The sequence below is a fragment of the Lycorma delicatula genome, chromosome 4 (genome assembly GCF_047948215.1).
Source record: "Lycorma delicatula isolate Av1 chromosome 4, ASM4794821v1, whole genome shotgun sequence".
Classification (NCBI taxonomy): domain Eukaryota; kingdom Metazoa; phylum Arthropoda; class Insecta; order Hemiptera; family Fulgoridae; genus Lycorma; species Lycorma delicatula.
In genome coordinates this window covers 69,398,285-69,418,012 of record NC_134458.1, presented here as the reverse complement: position 1 = coordinate 69,418,012, position 19,728 = coordinate 69,398,285, and the positions used below count along the sequence as shown (strand labels likewise).

Below are 19,728 nucleotides of genomic sequence, written 5' to 3'. Positions count from 1 at the left end.
AATCTTCGGTGTCTGAAATTTTATTTAACTTAGCTGTTCATTTACAGTACGTGTCTTTTCAATAATTCTAACCTTTTTACGAAAGAATTTCTGTTAAAAAGATTGTTTAATTTAGTCATATTTTATTTGAATAATACAAACAAAGGATACAAATTATCGTTTCAAAAATTGTAATTATATTAAAAATATAAATAAACTCACCTTAATCAGTTATAATAAATATCTCGATAAAAATATGTAAATTGGATGGTTACGAATGGATTAGGTTAGGAACACTTCCCTGGAAGCATTGCGTAATATACCATGACTTCCCGACAACAGTGTTGTCGGATTTCATCAATTTTTTCTCTATATTCACGTTTCTCTGCTTCATCTGAGTACGGCAACGATCTTCACCGATAACATCTTCCAACTACCCTACTTTTAAACAAAAAAAAAATATAATGAAAAATTATTCCATCTAAAATTTAGTTTACAGACCATCAATTTAGTTTCATTCACCATCAATTTTTTTTTTTTTACATTATGCGTTGTCTTATATTAAATTATTTTTACTTATTTTAATTGTGATTGCGATACGTTTCGGTTTCCAGATTTAAATGGAAATATACATTTTGACCACCATCCCTGAATCCATTTTGACTAGTTTCGGCGTGATGTAAAAATATAAAATATTTTGATCTTTAAAGGGAAGACTCATCGGTTTGAATCAGACTTCATCTCCTTTTATTTTTTTTTCCAACTATTTATTTTAATTTAAATATACTGATTTAATAATTATTAACCCGTGATTCTAAAAAAAAAATTACGATACATAATAATTCAATGATAATAAAAAAAAAATGAAAAAATAATTAGCGAAATAAAATTTTACATACTTTTAAAAATGTGTAAATTTAATTTAATAGGTATTACATACGTGTGTATATGTAATTGATGTTCGTGAAACATCTGATTATTTAATATTAATTGAAAATTATAATTTAAAATCGTATTATTTTTGGATTTTCTAGTTTACTTACGTAACAAACATCTGTAAATAAGGAATATTTGAGTAGACACTAATTTAGTAAATACAATGATAGGTAGTTAAGTTATCGTTTGTGAACCAACGGAATAAATACGGTTTTCGAGTGTTACATCGCACTCATTAATCTCAAAGGGGAGGGTTAATAAAATCTTTTGTGTGTTTGTATGTGGGTTTACGTGAAATTTTATTTAAGGTACCTTGAAGTGCATTTACATCATACTGAAGTACGTTCCTCTTTTAAGTTAGTTTAAGTAAGTTTAATCTTTACACGAAAGGATTTTTAGTTAAAAAGATTGTTTAATTTACTCTTATTTTATTTGAATAATACCAACAAAGAATAAAACCACTGCAAATTATCGTTTCAAAAATTGTATTAATATTAAAAAAGTAAATAAAACTAATTATTTAATCAGTAATAAGTAATAAAAAGATTTACATTGGATGCGTTACAAGTGGATTAGGTTAGGTTAAACTGTGTGTTGGCTCGAGGCTTTAATTATTTTTTATAAACATTACCCCAGACACACAGATGAAATTACTGAAATAATGGGGTTCTATGTTACCTAATAGTAACCCTAAAAAAGTAAATAAAATTTACGCGTCATAATGTTTCAAACAAATACATTAAATTAAACGAAGTAATAATATTACTTATAATAATAATAATAATAATAATAATATTTTAATTATTTATATAATTTAAAAATATATATATTTACCAGTCGATTTCCGTGGTGGTGTGGTAGCGTCTCGGTTTTTTATCCGGAGGTCCCGAGTTCGAAATCCCGTCAGGCATGGCATTTTTTATACGCTACTAAATTCCATTTCCATATTCCCATACATAAGCTTCTCTATAAAACGTCGTAGTAAATTAATTCATGAAATAAAAAAATAAGTATTTTAAATAAATAAAAATAAAAAAGAAAGAAATTTTATCTGTAATAGTAATGCATAAATCTTAAAAAAATCCGTTTTATAATGTTATTTTATAAAAAGGTAGTCAGTCGGTAAATATATCTCGAGTAACCGACCCAGAGTTAAACATATGATGTAAAAACAGATGTATGTAGACAGCTACGGGCTTGAACGAATGTACGCGGAAATTAACGAACGCCGGTTTGAAGAATTTAACCTTCCTAAACGCTTGTTGGTCTGTCAAAACATTACTGTACGTTTTATTAAATCTTGCTTTCGTTTGAAACATTATAAATTGGTATTATTATATTTATTATAATGTGAAATATTATTCAGGTATTCAGGAATATGTTTAAGAGTAGAATTACTATTAATTTGTGATTAAAACTAATAATTAAAACCAAACTTGTATGTAAGGGAAACACAAGTAAATCAAACAACACTAACGAAGATGCGATCTTCGTTCGTGTTGTTTATATATATATATATGTTGTATATATATATATATATATGTGTGTGTGTGTGTGTGTGTGTGTGTGTGTGTGTGTGTGTGTGTGTGTGTGTGTTTCTGTGTGCGTGTGTTATGCTACCATTTGTTTCTGATGCGTTCATACTGTTATATGTTTTATAAGTCCGATTCTTTGAGGGAATAAACACGTATAAAATTCACTGGAGCGAATATTTGTCAGATAAATGTATTTCTCTTATTTCATATATATATTACATACACACAAATACACACCCATACTCACAGTGCAAAAAAAATAATCCTTGTTCCATGAAATTAAAAGGAAACTTTAAATAATAATGCCCTTTAAACATTAAATAACCAATTATTTTATTTGGGCTGAACATAAACCACAAGATAAAATTAATCTTGTTTTAATGAATGAGTATAAAAATTGTAATAAATTTACAAATTAATACCATTAAATGATTAAAAAAAAAAAAAAAAAATTAAAAATTTATGATTAATGTAAAAATATTATTAATTTTTAACAACATAGAATCTGATGTTGACAACACATGATTTTTTGTACGCCTATTAAATTACACTTACACTTTTTTAAAATGTAAATACGTAAAATTTTATCTCATTAATAATTGTAGATATTTTTTCTTTTTTTTTGCTATTGATTTATTATTAATCGTAATTTTTTTTTATAATGAAAGGTTAATAATTATTAATAAATTTAAAAAAAATTTAAAAAAATGTAGATGAAAAAGGAGATTTTAACCGATGTGCTTTCCTCTTTCAAATATTTCATTAATTATAATTTTTTTTGGCTATAACTGGAACAAATGAAAATAAATACCATTTATGATATATCGTTGAAATCCTTTCAATGTGGGCTTATTACTGCAGTTAGAAACTAGATTTTGGTCTTTTTTTGACACTTTTGGTACAGTGGATTGCAATCAAAAGGGGAGGTGCCAACGAGATGTTACAACAGTCCTAAACACAAAATTTTAACGTCCTACGGCTAATCTTTTTTGACTTATGCCAAATACTTAAGTACATACGTACGTACAGACGCACGCCCAAAGTAGTCAAATTGGATTCAGGGATGGTCAAAATGGATATTTCAGTTGAAATCTGAATATCGAAATTTTTCGCGATCACAATACTTTCTTACTTCGTACAAGGAAGTAAAAATGAACTAAAATTAAAACGTGAATTAAGAAACTATTTTTTTATGCATTTTGAATTATTTATTTATTAACAAAATGGATCACTTTTTACGTTTTTTTTTATTTTTTAAGATAAATTCTCTCTAATGATCATCTTATAAGTTTTTTCGGAAATTTTTATTAAATGACTTTTTATTATAATTTTTTTAATTTAAAAATACACAGAATATATGTATAAACCGATCGAAAATAGTTTTCATTCTATTTTCCTGGCATAGATCTAAAGGTATACTGCAAGAAGGAAAAGTATGATAATCAGTCAAAAAGGGGAATGGTCTTTTTTTTTAATTTCTCGAAGTTTTATGTCTGAGGAATCCCAAAAAAGAAAAGATAAAGTGTTTTGATGGTATGGGGGGGAAGTAAATTTCGTACTTATGAACGTATGAAAAAATCATACTATTCCATTGATAGTTGCTTTTCAAAAAAAAAGTAAAAGAAAAAGAAAAACGTTTTGAACCCGGATGCCGGTTCAAAATTTGGATGATTTGTTTGCGCTTTAATATGAGGTACATAGTAGCAGATCGTTTGGTTTCGCTATTACAAAGAGACGGTTCACTATTGTTTACTAATTTAACTTACTGAATTTGAACCGCAGTTCTGCTATGTCAAACATTAGACGTAATAACAACTTCCTGATAGCCGTGCATGATGACTCAATCCGCCACTGTTACCATCTATCTATAAAATGTTTATATTTCATTTATTTATTTATTTTTTTCGATCGATGAAATAATTCACCGCAAAATCTTACAAAGAAACTTCTAAAGCGGGAACGTGAAAATGGAAATTTGTAGCGTATGAAAAATACCGTATCTGGCCGGGATTAGAACCCGGTACTCTGAATGAAAGGCCGAGACGCTACCGCTCAGCTACGGAAATCGAGTAATTAATTTTATTTCTCACTTTTAAGTCGGTTCAGCTATTAATTACGTTTTGATTGTTTTGTTATACATTTACCATAACTAGGCGGGAATTCAACCTACGACTTTCAGTGTAACAGGGGGAGAAGTTCTTTTCCCGTTGTTGCAATTTTCATTCGTTTTACTTATTTAATTTTAAATATTTAGTGATATGCAATATCAAATTTCTATTCGCGCGCGTGCGATTGTTTTAACGTGCACTTTTGTATTAATAAAAAGTCACCTGATTTGAGGTTTGTCGGAAATGGAACATTAAATAAACGGTAACTATCAGTTCTATTTTATTTATCGTAAATACAGGGTGATTTAGGAGGAAAGGGAAATAATTTGGGAACCGATTCTAGATCTTGAAATAAAGGAAAAAGTTCACCTACAAACATATGTCCGAAAACGCTTGTTTGTAAAGTTACGGCTAGCGAAGATTTCGCTCGGATTTCAGTTCCCCTGTGAAATAAGTCATACTGAAATTTTTAAGGCGTTATATAAGGGGTAAAATTGATTGTTTCTTATGTTTTCTGTTTGTTATGTTGTGTTTTGACCCCACCTAGCGGGTGGGTTCGGTGTCGACATATTTACGAAACAAACAAACAAATAAACTTTTTTATTCTATATATATATATATATAAATGGCTTGTTCGTATGTGTGTCCGCTAAAGACCAAAAAACTAATGGACCGATTTACGCGCGGGAAAAGGGGAAAATGACAAACGGGGAAAAGGTGGAAAGAGAAGAGGGGAAAATGGGAAAGGCTAAAAAGGAAACTGGGTGAGCGATGAGGGAGAAGTTGGAAAGGGAAAAGGGGAAGGAGAATAAGTGAAAGGTAAAATTTGTGAAGTTCAGATTTTTAATTTTTTATGAAATTTTCAATTGTGTTCATTTAAACTCTCTCTCTTTCTCTCTCTCTCTCTCTCTCTCTCTCTCTATATATATATATATATATATATATATAGCAATAGCGAAGCATTGCCGGGTCTGCTGGTATTTTAATAAAAATTAAAAAGCAAAAATTGTAATTATGGAGTAACAGATTTCATTTGCGCGCCGCGTGTGTGTGCGTGCGAAATCTTGCAATGATAAATAAATGTAATAAAATAAATTTCTTATAGTAACAAAAAAAAAAAAAATAGTCAATGATCAATGATAAAATAATAAGATAATTTATAAAATTGTTTAGTTTATACGCCGACAGAGGACTTTTGCTAAGACGAATATTAGAGGTAATTCTTTTTTTATTTAATTTTTTTGGGATGACGTAACAAGTAAAGACAACTGACAACTATCACTGTGACAATGCGTCGATGGTGAGACGGGTAAGGGGGGGGGGATGAACAAAACACAGGTGGCTTCCTTCGCTCTGATTGGCTACCGTCGGACAGTAATGATCACGCGATACAATTTAAATACAACTGTTAACTTGAGTATATGGTGTATATGTGTGTGTATTGCTGTCCAGCAATATATTAATAATCTCTATTTCTTATATAGACGTTCGATATAATTAAATTAAATCAAGATTTTTCGATTATTTTATATTTACTACATTTTATTTAAAATAATAATTAATCTCCCGTAATATTTATAATTTTTTTTTTAAATTAAAAAAAAAAGATTCTAATATTACATAATAACAGATAAAATTTTTCCAGTTTTATTTACCGCCGCACATTTATGCCTAATCATATCTCGAATAAGTATAACAGTAAAAAAATAATACAATTTAAGTACTCGGTCCGGTCACAGTCTTTCAATAGATTTCAATGCCTCGGCACAAAATGAAGGAAAGCCAAAAACTGTGACGCTACATTAAAGACTTCACAATTTATCATTAAAGCTAAATCGTCTAGATGAAAACCCTTTTTTTTATTTATTTTATCGCTACGTTGCTTAGATAGGGAGATATGCAGCGTTAAAGACAAAAGTGGCCTTTTACCTTTAAAATGGAACATTTCCGTTTAGCAAAATCTAAAAAAAGAAATTAAATGTAAAATTTTAAGATTTAAACTATTTTATTGCAGTTCACTTCTTTCTTTTTCCTGTTTAGCCTCCGGTAACTACTTTTCAGATAATACTTCAGAGGATGAATGAGGATGATATGTATGAGTGTACATGAAGTGTATGTTAGTCTTTTACAGTCTCAGTTCGACCGTTCCTGAGATGTGTTAATTGAAACCCGACCACCAAAGAACACCGGTATCTACGATCCGGTATCCAAATCCGTGTAAAAATAACTTACTTTAGTAGGATTTGAACGCTAGAACTCTCGATTTCCAAATCAGCTGATTTGGGAAGACGCGTTCACCGCTAGACCAACCCGGTGGGTTATTGCAGTCGCTGATAAACTTTATTTCCCCTATGGGCTCGATCAAACGCGGAGAAATACTTTAAAATTTTTTTAAATGTTTTTTCTCGCCGATCTTTTTTTTAATTTGATTATTTTTTTAAATCTGAAGTATACGGTCAAGAAGATTATTCAAGCTTTAATTTTTTTATTTATTCGCCTTTTTAGACCTGTCGGTTGCAAAATTAAAGTAGTTTGATCAGAATCATTTTTTATCGTGACAAATAGGTGTCCTTCTAATTTTTACTCCTTGTACGAAGTAAAGGAAGTATAACGATCAGAACAAATTTCGGTTTTCATATTTCAACGGAAATATTCATTTTGACTAGTTTCGGCGTGACGTCTGTACGTACGTATGTATCGAATAACTCAAAAACGATTAGCTGTAGGATGTTGAAGTTTTGGATTTAGGACTGTTGTAACGTCTAGTTGTCTACCTCCTTTTTTGATTGCAATCGACTGGACCAAAAGCGTTAAAAAAACGCAAGATCAATAAAATTTGGATTTTGGACTTTTTCTTAACTGCAGTAAAAAGTACTCATCGATAGCTTTTCGATGATATATGATAAGTGGTACTTATTTTCATCGGTTCCAGAGTTATAGAAAAATTAAATTTTAATTAATGAAATAATTAAATTCGGTACGAATCCGACTTCGTCTCCTTTTTTTATCATTTTTTTTTAATTGATGTTAATAATTATTAACATCTGATTGTAAATAAAATTACGATAAATAATAATTCAGTAATAACAATAAAATAAAAGAAAACCTTTCAAAAGTTATTAATGAAATAAAATTTTACGTACTTTTCATTTAAATAACTGTGTATATGTAATTCAATAGGCGAACAAGGAAGTCATGTAGTGTCCGCATCAGATTTTTTATGATTAATTCACCATATAAGATAGAAACTTCTGCGTGGGAATATAAAACGGAAATTTTGTAGACTATCTGGCCGGGATTCAAACCCGGGACCTCCGAATAAATGGCTGAGACGCACTATTACTCCGACATGTGACCGAAGGAGTGGTATAATTTAAATTTTATATAGATCCGCGCACTTCTGTATTCCCTCTAATATCCCTCAATTTAATATATGAAACCGATTTTACTTTTAATATTTTATATTTTATACTTTATTTATTTATTTATTTATTATTTTATATTTTTACTTTTAATATCTTTTTTTTGTCTTTAGTCATTTGACTGGTTCGATGCAGCTCTCCAAGATTCTCTATTTATTGCCAGTCGTTTCAATTTCTTTTACATATTCCAAACGTCGCCTGCCTGCACAATTTTTCCCATCTACCTTTCCCTCCAATTTTAAAACGACTATTCCAGCAAGCCTTAATGTGGCCTATAAGTCTATCTCTTCTTTTAACTATATTTTCCAAGTATGTCGGTTTGTTTTTCTTTAATCTTCCTTCTACTATTAATCTGAGGCCTAAAATCGCTTCCCTTGTCCCTATAATTTTTCTGAAACCAAATTGGTCTTCTCCTAACACTTCTTCCATTCTCTTCTGAATTCTTCTGTACAGAATTCTAGTTAAGATTTTTGATGCGCGGCTAGTTAAGCTAATTGTTCTGTGTTCTTCACATTTATCTGCTCCTCCTTTCTTCGGTATCGTGACTACAACACTCTTTTTGAAGTCTGACGTAACTTACCCTTTTTCCTAAATATTACCCACCGGTTTAATATTAACCTATTAAAATGTGCTATTTGAGGAATGTTCAAATTGTACAATTTTAATATAGGTGTGGAACAGAAAAGTCTATTGAAAAAAAAATTGTTTAAAATTTTAATAACAAATCATTTTTATTTGTCTTTTTTTATCCGGTATTGATTTACATGTTATTTAAAACCCTCCAACTAGTAAAAAGATAGACATCGACGACAAAATGTTGTCAATTATATTTTTTCATCGTCAAATGAAAACGCGTAATGAAAATTAATAGATTTCATTTTATATTTAATTATTTTACGCCATTAACATTACATAATTACAATAGCAATGTTATATCTTTGCAGACGGTGATTAATTAAAAATAAAACCCCATATTAAAAAGCGAATTGAATTATCTTTTTCATCGTGGTACTTTCTTTTCGTTTTACTGGTCTACTGATTCTGAACTAAACTAGTACTTACGGTAATTAATTATGAATGTAATATTAATATTGTAATTTAAATGAACGAATTAAACGCTTTACTTTCTGAATATGTTCGTATTTTTTTATCATCTATTGCACTTTAAAATACCGGTATGTACTCGATTTTTTTTTTAGCTTTTCGGTCCGGAAAATCGTGGCGAGGGGTACTCGAATAAATACGGTATATATTTTTATATTATAATAAAATTAAAAGATAAATACTGTGTATAATAACAAATAAACAGGAAGAGGAAGGTCCGATAAGGTATGACATCAAATAATGGGAGGGGCATTGACTTAACGTTATACAAGGAAACTACGAGAGGGGTGAGGGAAAACGGTGAAAGGAAAAAGTTGGAAAGGGAAAAGGGGAAGGAGAATAAGTGAAAGGTAAAATTTGTCAAGTTCAGTTTTTTAATTTGTTTTATCAAATTTTCAATTGCGTTCATTTAAACTCTCTCTCTATCAATATCTCTCTCTCTCTCTCTCTCTCTCTCTCTCTCTCTCTCTCTCTCTCTCTATAAAAGCATTGCCGCTTCTGCTAGTATCAAATAAGTATGAACAGTGGTCACGTACAAGTAATTTGTTATATAGTTTTTTTTATATGCTATTGACCTTGAAAACATTACATATAATAGCGTCTGTATTTTTGTTTTGACTACACTGCCAGTTTTAACTGAAATTTCTTTTTTGTTTAGCAAGTGGCAGTGTAATTATAAAGAGTTTTACTTTACAGTACGTATTATCTTATATACATAACTCTTGTACGAACAAATACAAAAAAAAATTCAATAAGAAATCCTTTTTTCAGGCTTACTAGGAATTATAGAATGAGAAATGAAATATTTTCCTGTCTTCACAAAAGACGAATATATATTTTATATATCGATATACCGATTCAAAATGTTTATTACGATCGCGAAATGGATTGTCTAATTATTAAACATCATTACATTCGTAGAAAATATTACTCTTAATAAGTAATATTAGTTTATAAGATATTTTGCGTACAGTCATTAGAAGAAATAGAAATGATATGTAAAACAAATTAATAAACGAGTTTTGCGCAAAATCCTTTAAATAAAAGAATCACATTAAATCACTCTACAACCCTTCAAATCGTTTATTTAGACTAAATAATTTTCCGTTCACATAAGTTATAAAAAAAACTTTTCTCAGGATTACCAGAGGAATTTCCTCTACAAAATAGATGAATCTATCTATCTATCTATGGATAGGCGGTAATATCTATGGACAGCAGTAGCCCCACTACTTCCTATCTTATCAAATCTATTTAGATTATAAGTAACTCAACTCGTTCGTGTAAGACAGAACAGTGGAAATATTGCTGAAGTATGAGTACGATTTCCATTTGTCAACTCAAAAAATATAATCAAAATAACAAATTCATTTCTTTATGATAAATTAAACTATCCTTTTTAAATGAATACGATTCATCGTAGAATTGAAGAATTCTGCGATAAAAATTAATTTCAATTTGCTCCTTCGAACGAAGGAGACACTTTCTCCTTCGTTCTCGCTCCTGTCCACCGTTTTGTTATTCTTATATCAAAAATTTATCTCAGGTTCGAATAGGCGAATCGCATTAATATTTGTTAAGCATCTTTGTAATGGAGGTTTTACAATATTTCGAAGCGCCCCTATGAAGAGGCCGCAGCATACCGTTTGGGAATCACTGGTCGATAAGGTTTCGGTTATTATCAGTAATACGAAATTGGGAAATTATCTTCGATTAGTTTTCCTTATCGAGAAACAATTATTTCCATTTAGAAAGATTTTCTAGCAGTTTTAGCATTAGTTGCCCTTACATTCGATGCGTATAAAAGAAACTTCTTCTACTAAAATAACAGTTTGTTCAAAATATTATCGTGCTTTATTTTTTCAACCGTGTTTAAATTTCCGTCTCTATTTTGTCCGAACTTGATTCAAAACAGTTCGGTCAGTACTGTATTATTTTAAAAATAGTTTTAAAAAAAATATTTTTTAAATAATCGGACAAAAATTTCAAATCTTGGCCTCACGTAATTATTTCTATCTGTAGCGATATCATTTCTGCTTCTGTTTTTATCTTATTTTTATTTAGTCTGAAACAAATAAATTAGACGATTGAATCAATTTTATTAGAATTCCTTTTTTTCATTATAAGAAGACCGTATCGCTGAATCGTAAAATTAGACCGCATGATATAAGATCGGTTACAGTTTATTTTAAATTTTATAGATTAATTTAAATGTGTTAAAGTAGCTTTTTTTTGTTTTAAATGGAAGAGTAGCCTCGGATAAAATATCAGAACGTTTTACTCTTAGAAAAAAACATTAATATAGCATTGAGGTATATTATTTAAACAGGAGGTATTTTCTTTACCGGTTTCCACATTGTGGAGGTAATGAAAAAAATGCTTAGTTAATTTTCAACGGCAAAAAGTGTGTTATATAAGATATACGTGCAATGAACGCAGAGGAGAAAAAGGATACATCGGTTAGACATGGAGAGGGAAGAGGGAAGAATTGCTGCGTGTTGAAGGTTTAACTTTTAACCGTTTTACAGTTTCAATTCTGCTACGATATAGAATAGGACTTTTTATTACTCAGTTTTAAAAGTATAACACACACACACACACACACACACACACACACACACACACACACTCTTTAGGAAAAATTAACTATAATAATTTGTATATTTTGTGAATGCATTTTTAAATATTAAGAATTCAAGATTAAGTTGTACGGAAGATAGTGATTAAAGTTTTTAACCTAGAAAAACAAAACAAAGTTTGTTTTTATTAAGATTTATTGAACGGCAATTTAATGAGTGAAATTCAAAAATTTATTAAACCTCATGATTAATAAATCAAAAAATTTACAGATTCTTACTTTTACTGTGCTAGTAAATAATTGTTATAATTATGCTAAATTCAACGATATTTTTAATTAGCTGACAACTAATACATTATTACTTATCGATCTTGTTTTTGTTTGATATTAAACATTTTTAGCTGACTTAAAATAATCTTAATTCGAGGAATAATTTGTTGTAAACACATCATAATTAAAAATGTATATAAATTTTTCAATCTCTTAATAAGATTTAGAAACAATTTTATTCTGTTTATTTATTAACTATCATAAATATTTTTTGAACAAACAGTGGCAAAACGTTTGTGTTTCAAGCTATATAATTTTTTTTTATTATTATTAAATTTCTTATATGTAAAATTATTAATAATTTCTTTTAAAGTATTTATGATGCCATCTACCGGCTCAATTTCACTTTCGTCGTTAACGTTTTGGTGTATGTACGTGGGTTTATAATGATGAACTTTTTTTATAGAATATTCTAGAAAAATAACTGTTGAACACAATTTAGGAAGTTATTTAAAGTAAGTAATAACTTTATTACTCTTTATTTAGTAAAAAAATAATGCATTTTACATTAGCTTGATTAACCAATATGGCGGCGTTATTTTTATAAAATTAGATTTTATATAGGAACTGCAATGCATTTTAGATCCATGAGAATATAGTGGATGCATTAATTTCATATAACTCCCTTTAAATAATTTAAGTGAAGCTGTTAAAATTAAGTTATACAGTTTTTAATGTATTAAATATATTCATATCTGTCCTATTTTATTGTTGTGCAAAAAATATTGCTCCTATTTTATGTTTTGTATTCCAAAAATACGAAGATAAGATCACCATCGGTGTAGTTTTCTCAAAGTGTAATGTAATGAGATAAACAGATTAAAGGTATCACTTGTATGATTGAATGTCACACATATTTCAGTGGATTCCAGTATTTCGATGTTAAACAAAGCAAAGGTAAATCCTTCCTAAATTTCTATACTGTGTCTTGTACAGAAAACTCATTACTTCTTTGAGACTGGTTGTGTCAGTTACCTCATATCAGGTACTAGTTATGGTGCACATTTAGCTATTTCATGGTAACTTAAACTGAAAGAAACCTGATGTATAATTAAAATTCTCATTTTCACCAACATGTAAAATTTTACTTAGATTTTGTAACCGGTCTATAATTGTCATAAGTTAATAATTGAATACAAAAATATTTATTGTATCGCTTCTAATGTATTCATTAGTTTTATTTAAAATTACAGGTTTTGGACGCTAAGAGCACTAATGTTGATATGAAATTGAGAGACAACAGAGATGGTACATATACATGCAGTTACACACCAAAATCTGGAGGAAGACATGCTGTACAGGTAATACAGTTATGATTTTTTTTTTTGTTTAGATATCGACTAAGACATTCCAAAAAAAAATAGTATCATAGTATACAGTTACCCGATCAAAAATAACTGCAATTTACATTACTACATTTTTTAAGATTATTGAAGTGGAACTTTGCTATATTCTTGCCTAGGACAGTCAGTGATGATAAGTTTTAAAAAAAAAATTGTTATAGAATTTGATTCGGTGTGTCGTTACAGCAGATTGAACAGGAACTGGTTTATTAAGCACGGCTTCAGTCATTTTCGTTTAAATTAGTTCACATACTTTTATTTTGAAAATGTTGCTCCTTCAGATGTTATAGGTGTTGCAAAATGATTATAACAGGATTCAATTCCACGATTTGGTTTCAGGTTTGCATTAAAGAATTCATAGTATATTTTAATAAATAATTTCTGAGCACTTTCCCTACTGCTATACTAGTATTTTTTTATGTTTTATTGGTGAATATGAAATTGTTTTCATATTATAAATTAAAGTGAATTAGTGCAATTCAATGAAATTAAAATATTTTAATTGATCGTGACAGAAATCATATTTGGTGTGTATAGTTTTTAACCGATAAATGTTAACTTTTATTATTTAAAAAATGTATTGCCATTATTTGAGTAAGTGGTGCCCATCAAAGTTCTTGCAATAATAATAATAATAATTTATTTATTTGTTTGTTTGTATTTTTTGTGTAATAGGACAGCTAACTATAGTCTTTGTGTGTTACACAATAGTACATAAAAAAATAAAAAAAATCAATATACATTAAATATAAATTAAAAATTTCAATATAAATTAAAAATACAAAATTTAATCATTAGTTCATAATAATTATTAGTCATTGGTTCATAATCCTAGCTCATATAATTATTAGTTCATAAAAATAAGAGTAATACTGGTGTTTTAATTATGTTACACAATTATATTATTATCTTTGTCTTATTGGTGTCTTTGCATAAATACAAGATTACAGATAAACATGTACACATAATTAAAAATACACATAATTCAGGAAACAAAATTAAATAATATAGTTTAATATCAATACTAACATTAGTTATAAATTCAAAAATTTACATCTTAACTCCTTCATCCAATTACATTTAATTAGAATTTCAGTTACTTATACAGCACTGTCAATATATACATATATATACATACACATATACATAGATACATATACACACACACACACACACACACACACACACACACACACACACACACACACACACACACACACACACACACACACACACACACACACACACACACACACACACACACACACACACACACAAAATTGAAGAGGATATTACAGCTTTATTGACCAGGGAAAGTAGATAGCTGCATCCCTTACTTATTAAGAATAGTAATAGTATAGTAGCTATTTTATGGCTCATACCAGGATCCAGGATGTCTTGTAAATTAGAATTGAAGTACTAACCAAGGCAGGTAATAGAAATAAGCAATGGTGGTGTTAAAATAGCTTGTACAGTTTAGCCTTGATCTTTCAAATATCACATGAAAAGGGAAGCAATCAATAACTCAGTTGTAACTCTTAACCCAGAAATAACTTACAGAAAATTACATTAAAAGATTTTAGATAAGGTAATAAATTACATCCCTTTACAACTAATGGTTGTATAAATCCTGGACTGTCTCAAGGAGTAGCATCCTGAAAATTGAAGGATGTGAAATAAGAATAAAATTTCAATAGCTGAAGCCTCATTTAATAATCTAGTTCCCATAGTTAAACAGACTTAAACAATGTTGAGTACAGTTTCACTGCATGTTACTGGAATCTATAATTGACAAAAAACTGCTGAAATAATTAAACTGAGGATATATAAATGTAATAAAATTTAATTATTATAATCAGTTAGTTAAACTATGAGAAAGTCATAATTATTCCAATTTAATCTAAATTTTTTTTCAAGAGGTGAAAAACACCTGAAGGTAGTATGATCTCTGATAATTTTTATTATCAGAATTTGCAGTTACAGAAAAAATACTATTTTACTGTAGGAGGTACATTTAGGTTCTAGTCTAAAATAATATAATCAAATGAAATAAAATAAATAAAATAGTTAATTTTTTATGTATAATACATTATTAAGTTCTTCTGTTACAGGTGTCTGGTGGATTCTGGTGCAATTGGAAAAGTAGAAGATCGTAAAGTGACATGTACTATAACCAATCCATCTCGGTCTCTCACAGAAAACCATATTACTTCACTTGCTGATGGAACATACCGAATCGGTTGTTATACACCATTTGAAGAAGGTATTGATTCTACTATATTAAGTGAATTTTTTAACAGTTATAAAAATTAGTTAATGTTCAAGGTTTTCTAAAAGGGTGAAGTTAACTGAATAATATAACCAGTCTATTGTTAGGTTTGTCTACATTTAAATAATAGAATGAAATAGATAAAAAAGAGTAAATTAATGAAATTAGGCATTTAAAAAAAAACTTGAGAACCGTTTCCATTAATTGGCAGTATTTTCTGTAAATGTAAGTGTTAGATTAACTTTTCGTTGGATTTCTTAGAATATATTAGTACAAGTTCAGGAATGCATTTGTTAGCATGAATTATTGTTTACTGTTTTTACTTTACTTTTGATTTCATTATCTCTTCTTTTTTTTTAAATCAAAATTTCAAATTTATTTCAATCGCCTTTCTCTTTTTGGTTTTAATTTTTATTGTTTTATTGTTTACATAATGCATTTAATTAGAGTAATATTCACAATATTATTTATTTAATTAACTGCATATTCTGATGTACATAATAAACATTTCTGATTGAAGCATAGGTGTGTAAAAAGGTATGCTTACATTATTTATATAATTTTAAAAATGCTGCCTGTTAATAGAAAAGATTCAAAGTTGTCATTACAACTTTTCAAAACCACCATTAAATGAGTAAAAAATTGTTTCTGAAATTTCTACTGTCATCATAAGGGTTCAAGAGAAACCATAAAAATATGTAACTTTGTATACATGACAATTTTTATTTGCAAAGATTTATTTGTGTGATTGTTGAATAAGTTCCTTTCTGAAGTGTTTTTATTGCTAATTTTTATAAAATCATATTTATTCTGTCATTCATTGTAGAGGAACATAATTGTGTTTTTAAAGAGAAAAAAAAACATCCATTAATTTTGTGTTTTAGTAACACTTTTCTTTACATGGAGAGAAAAGTCAAATTTTCTGTTGTTTTAAGTTTGTTATTTTTGAATATTTTACTTATGTTAGATAAGGCGTGCAAGGTGATTTTTATTTGCTGTGGCCATACAATTTACACATGCACAGGGACATGAGGAAGTGATCTGTGTATTTGTTACAATAATTTGATAAATTCATTTTGTTATGTGTGCTAAATCAATTTATTATATTTGTCAACTTCTTGATGTCCTTGGAAGGTCAGAAGAGTTTCTGAAAGTGTTATGATGAAAGTGTCCATTCAGTGTAAATTTGTCTTGGTTTGCCATTAAAATTGTTTTGTTTGGAACTACCATATTTAAAGTTATCAACTGTTTAAAATTTATCTCCTTCAAGAAAAACAATGAAAAATTTGTTGTTCTTTCAACGGATTATCTAATAAAAATAAATCTGTGGTGACTGAGCTCTTTTATAATCTAAATTCGTATGAAAAATTATGTTAGAATCTCTTTTTTTTTAGTTACTCTCACTTACCCTCCTTTGTTACTCTTTTTACTCAACTCATGTCAAAAATTTTAGATTTCCTAACTCTTCATATTTAAGTAATAACATTGGGGAATAAAAAGTAATTTTTTTTTGTCCCTAGGAAGAAAAATATGTATTTCTAATAGTATTTTTTCTATTGAATTTAAATCTGATATCGGTTTTTTCCCATTACACAAGGTTTCTGAGAGACAGGCATCTATAATTTCAAACATTTTAATACTTTTTGCATTCTTAATTACACAATATTCAAATATTTGACTCATCTAGAAAGTAAGAAATGATGATTTTCTGCTATATTTTGATTGTGCAGCATTCCTCTTGATGGTCCAACAATAATCGGCCAGCATATTAGGATTCCATTTTCCTTGATACATCTTTTCCATAGCTGAAATCTGATGAAAGTGTACCTCATTCTCATTGCTCACTGTGCCAAGATTTTCTGGGAAGAAATCTAGGTGTAAGTGCAGGAAGTGTGCCTTTACGTACATAGTATAACCCAAATTTTTAAAAGATCATTGACAATATCACGGTAATTTTCCTCCTTTCGATTTCCCAAAAAACTCTTGAGTAACATTTTTGAATGTTTGCCAATCTGTTTTCTCTGGTGGATTCAATATTTCCTCAAACTTTTCATCATGCATTAGTGGTCATATTTGTGGACCCACAAATATTCCTCCTTTAATTTTTACATCACTAATTTTAGGAAACTTCTGTTTTAAGTACATGAAACCACGAGTATTGTCCATGTCCTTGACAAAATTCTTCATTAATCTTAGTTTGATGTGTAACGTAGGTAGATGCACATTTTTAAGATTACACAATGGGTCATGTTTCACATCTTTCTGTTCAGGAATGAGTGATTCGCGTTTAGGCCACTTTTTTCTAAGGAAATGGTTTTGTCTGTCCCTACTATCCCATTTACACAAAAAAACAGCAGTACTTTGTGTAACCGAGCTGCAAACCAAGAATAAGTGCAATTACCTTCAAATCACCACAAATATTCCATTCATACTCTGAATATTGAAGCTTTTCCAATATAAATTTAAAGTTTTCATATGTTTCTTTCATACTAGCAGAGTTAGCCGCAGATACTATGGGAATTTGTTGCCATTATGCAGAAACAACTTTTAAACTAACTCTAGAGTATTCGGTGAACAAGTGCCATTCTGTTTGTTTATGTTCATTACAAAGTGTCTCCATAAGAAAAGAAATGTCATTATAAAACACCAAGCCATTTTCTTCAGAAAAATAGTCTTTAAATTCAGAATAACGATTACGATAAGTACATATCTTTGTATTCTTTTGAAGAAGATTCCGCCCTTTTAGCTGGGAAGCAAGCATTTCAGACTGTTTTTTTGGATAATTTTAAATCTCGTATGAGATCGTTAAGATTCTCTTGAGTCAGCAAATGAGGCTCGGATGAACTGCTTTGTTCAAAAATTGTATCACCAGAATCTGTTTTTTTTCTTCCTTACTTCCATCAGACTTTGAGCTCACTTCATCTAATGTCACATGCTCTGGAGGCTTTAGTACGGGCAATTCTTTCCAGTGTGGAACTGGTCTTATTGCAGATTGCAAGTTAGGGTACACCACTGTATGTTTTGATTTTGACGTAATCCCTTTAATATTTATTAAGCAGAAATAACAGTCCGAAGAGTGATCTTTGGGTTCTCCAAGAAACAGGGGTAAAAATTAGGTTGTAATTAATTTATTGATGAAGTACAAAGAATAGCTATATCCAGGTCCTTTGCAAAATTTTGCCACTTGAACTCAACAAAATACGAATGGAATAGATAGTAAGTCGGGATCTTTCCTTTTAACACAAAATGTTTAATTTTAGTAATTTAATGTTGATGCTAATATGTTTTTTATTTTAATGTAAATTACAGTCTTACATATACCTCTGCTTGCTTTGCTTGCTCCGAGTCTTATCTTTTTGTAATCTGTTTGGAAGTATAATATCGTGCCCGAATCGCTTTGTTTTCAGTCATTTGACTGGTTTGATGCAGCTCTCCAATATTCCCTATCTAGTGCTAGTCTTTTCATATCAGTATACCCCCTACATCTTGCATCCCTAACAATTTGTTTTACATATTCCAAACGTGGCCTGCCTACACAATTTTTTCCTTCCAATATTAAAGCTACTATTCCAGGATGCCTTAGTATGTGGCCCATAAGTCTGTCTCTTCTTTTAGCTATATTTTTCCAAATGCTTGTTTCTTCATCTAATAGGTCTTCATTTGTCACTTTATCCAACCATCTGATTTTTAACATTATCCTATAGCACCGCATTTCAAAAGCTTCTAATCCTTTCTTCTCAGATATTCCGATTGTCCAAGTTTCACTTCCATATAAAGCGACACTCCAAACATAGACTTTCAAAAATCTTTTCCTCACATTTAAATTAATTTTTGATGTAAACAAAATATATTTCTTACTGAAGGCTCGTTTAGCTTGTGCTATTCGGCATTTTATATCGCTCCTGCTTCATCCATCTTTAGTAATTCTACTTCCCAAATAACAAAATTCTTCTACCTCCATAATCCTTTCTCCTCCTATTTTCACATTCAGGGGTCCATCTTTGTTATTTATACTACATTTAATTACTTTCGTTTTGTTCTTGTTTATTTTCATGTGATAGTTCTTGCGTAGGACTTCATCTATGCCGTTCATTGTTTCTTCGAAATCCTTTTTACTCTCGGCT

The 19,728-nt window shown here is 29.3% G+C and overlaps 1 protein-coding gene and 1 long non-coding RNA gene across 11 annotated transcripts in view; one reads left to right on the top strand and one right to left on the bottom strand.

The window, feature by feature from the left end:
• LOC142323521 (uncharacterized) overlaps nt 1-404 on the bottom strand; it is a 49,497-nt gene extending 49,093 nt beyond the window's left edge. The window contains exon 1 of the long non-coding RNA XR_012756109.1: nt 202-404. This is a non-coding gene — a long non-coding RNA (uncharacterized LOC142323521). The remainder of the gene's footprint in view (nt 1-201) is intronic.
• Nucleotides 1-19,728, top strand: part of LOC142323519 (uncharacterized) — a 149,841-nt gene that overhangs the window by 6,771 nt on the left and 123,342 nt on the right. For all 10 annotated transcript variants that reach the window (XM_075363275.1, XM_075363282.1, XM_075363274.1 and 7 more), the window contains exons 2-3: nt 13,186-13,293; nt 15,447-15,598. In XM_075363275.1, coding sequence (XP_075219390.1) covers nt 13,238-13,293; nt 15,447-15,598 — 208 coding nt within the window. In that variant the 5' untranslated portion in view covers nt 13,186-13,237. The remainder of the gene's footprint in view (nt 1-13,185; nt 13,294-15,446; nt 15,599-19,728) is intronic.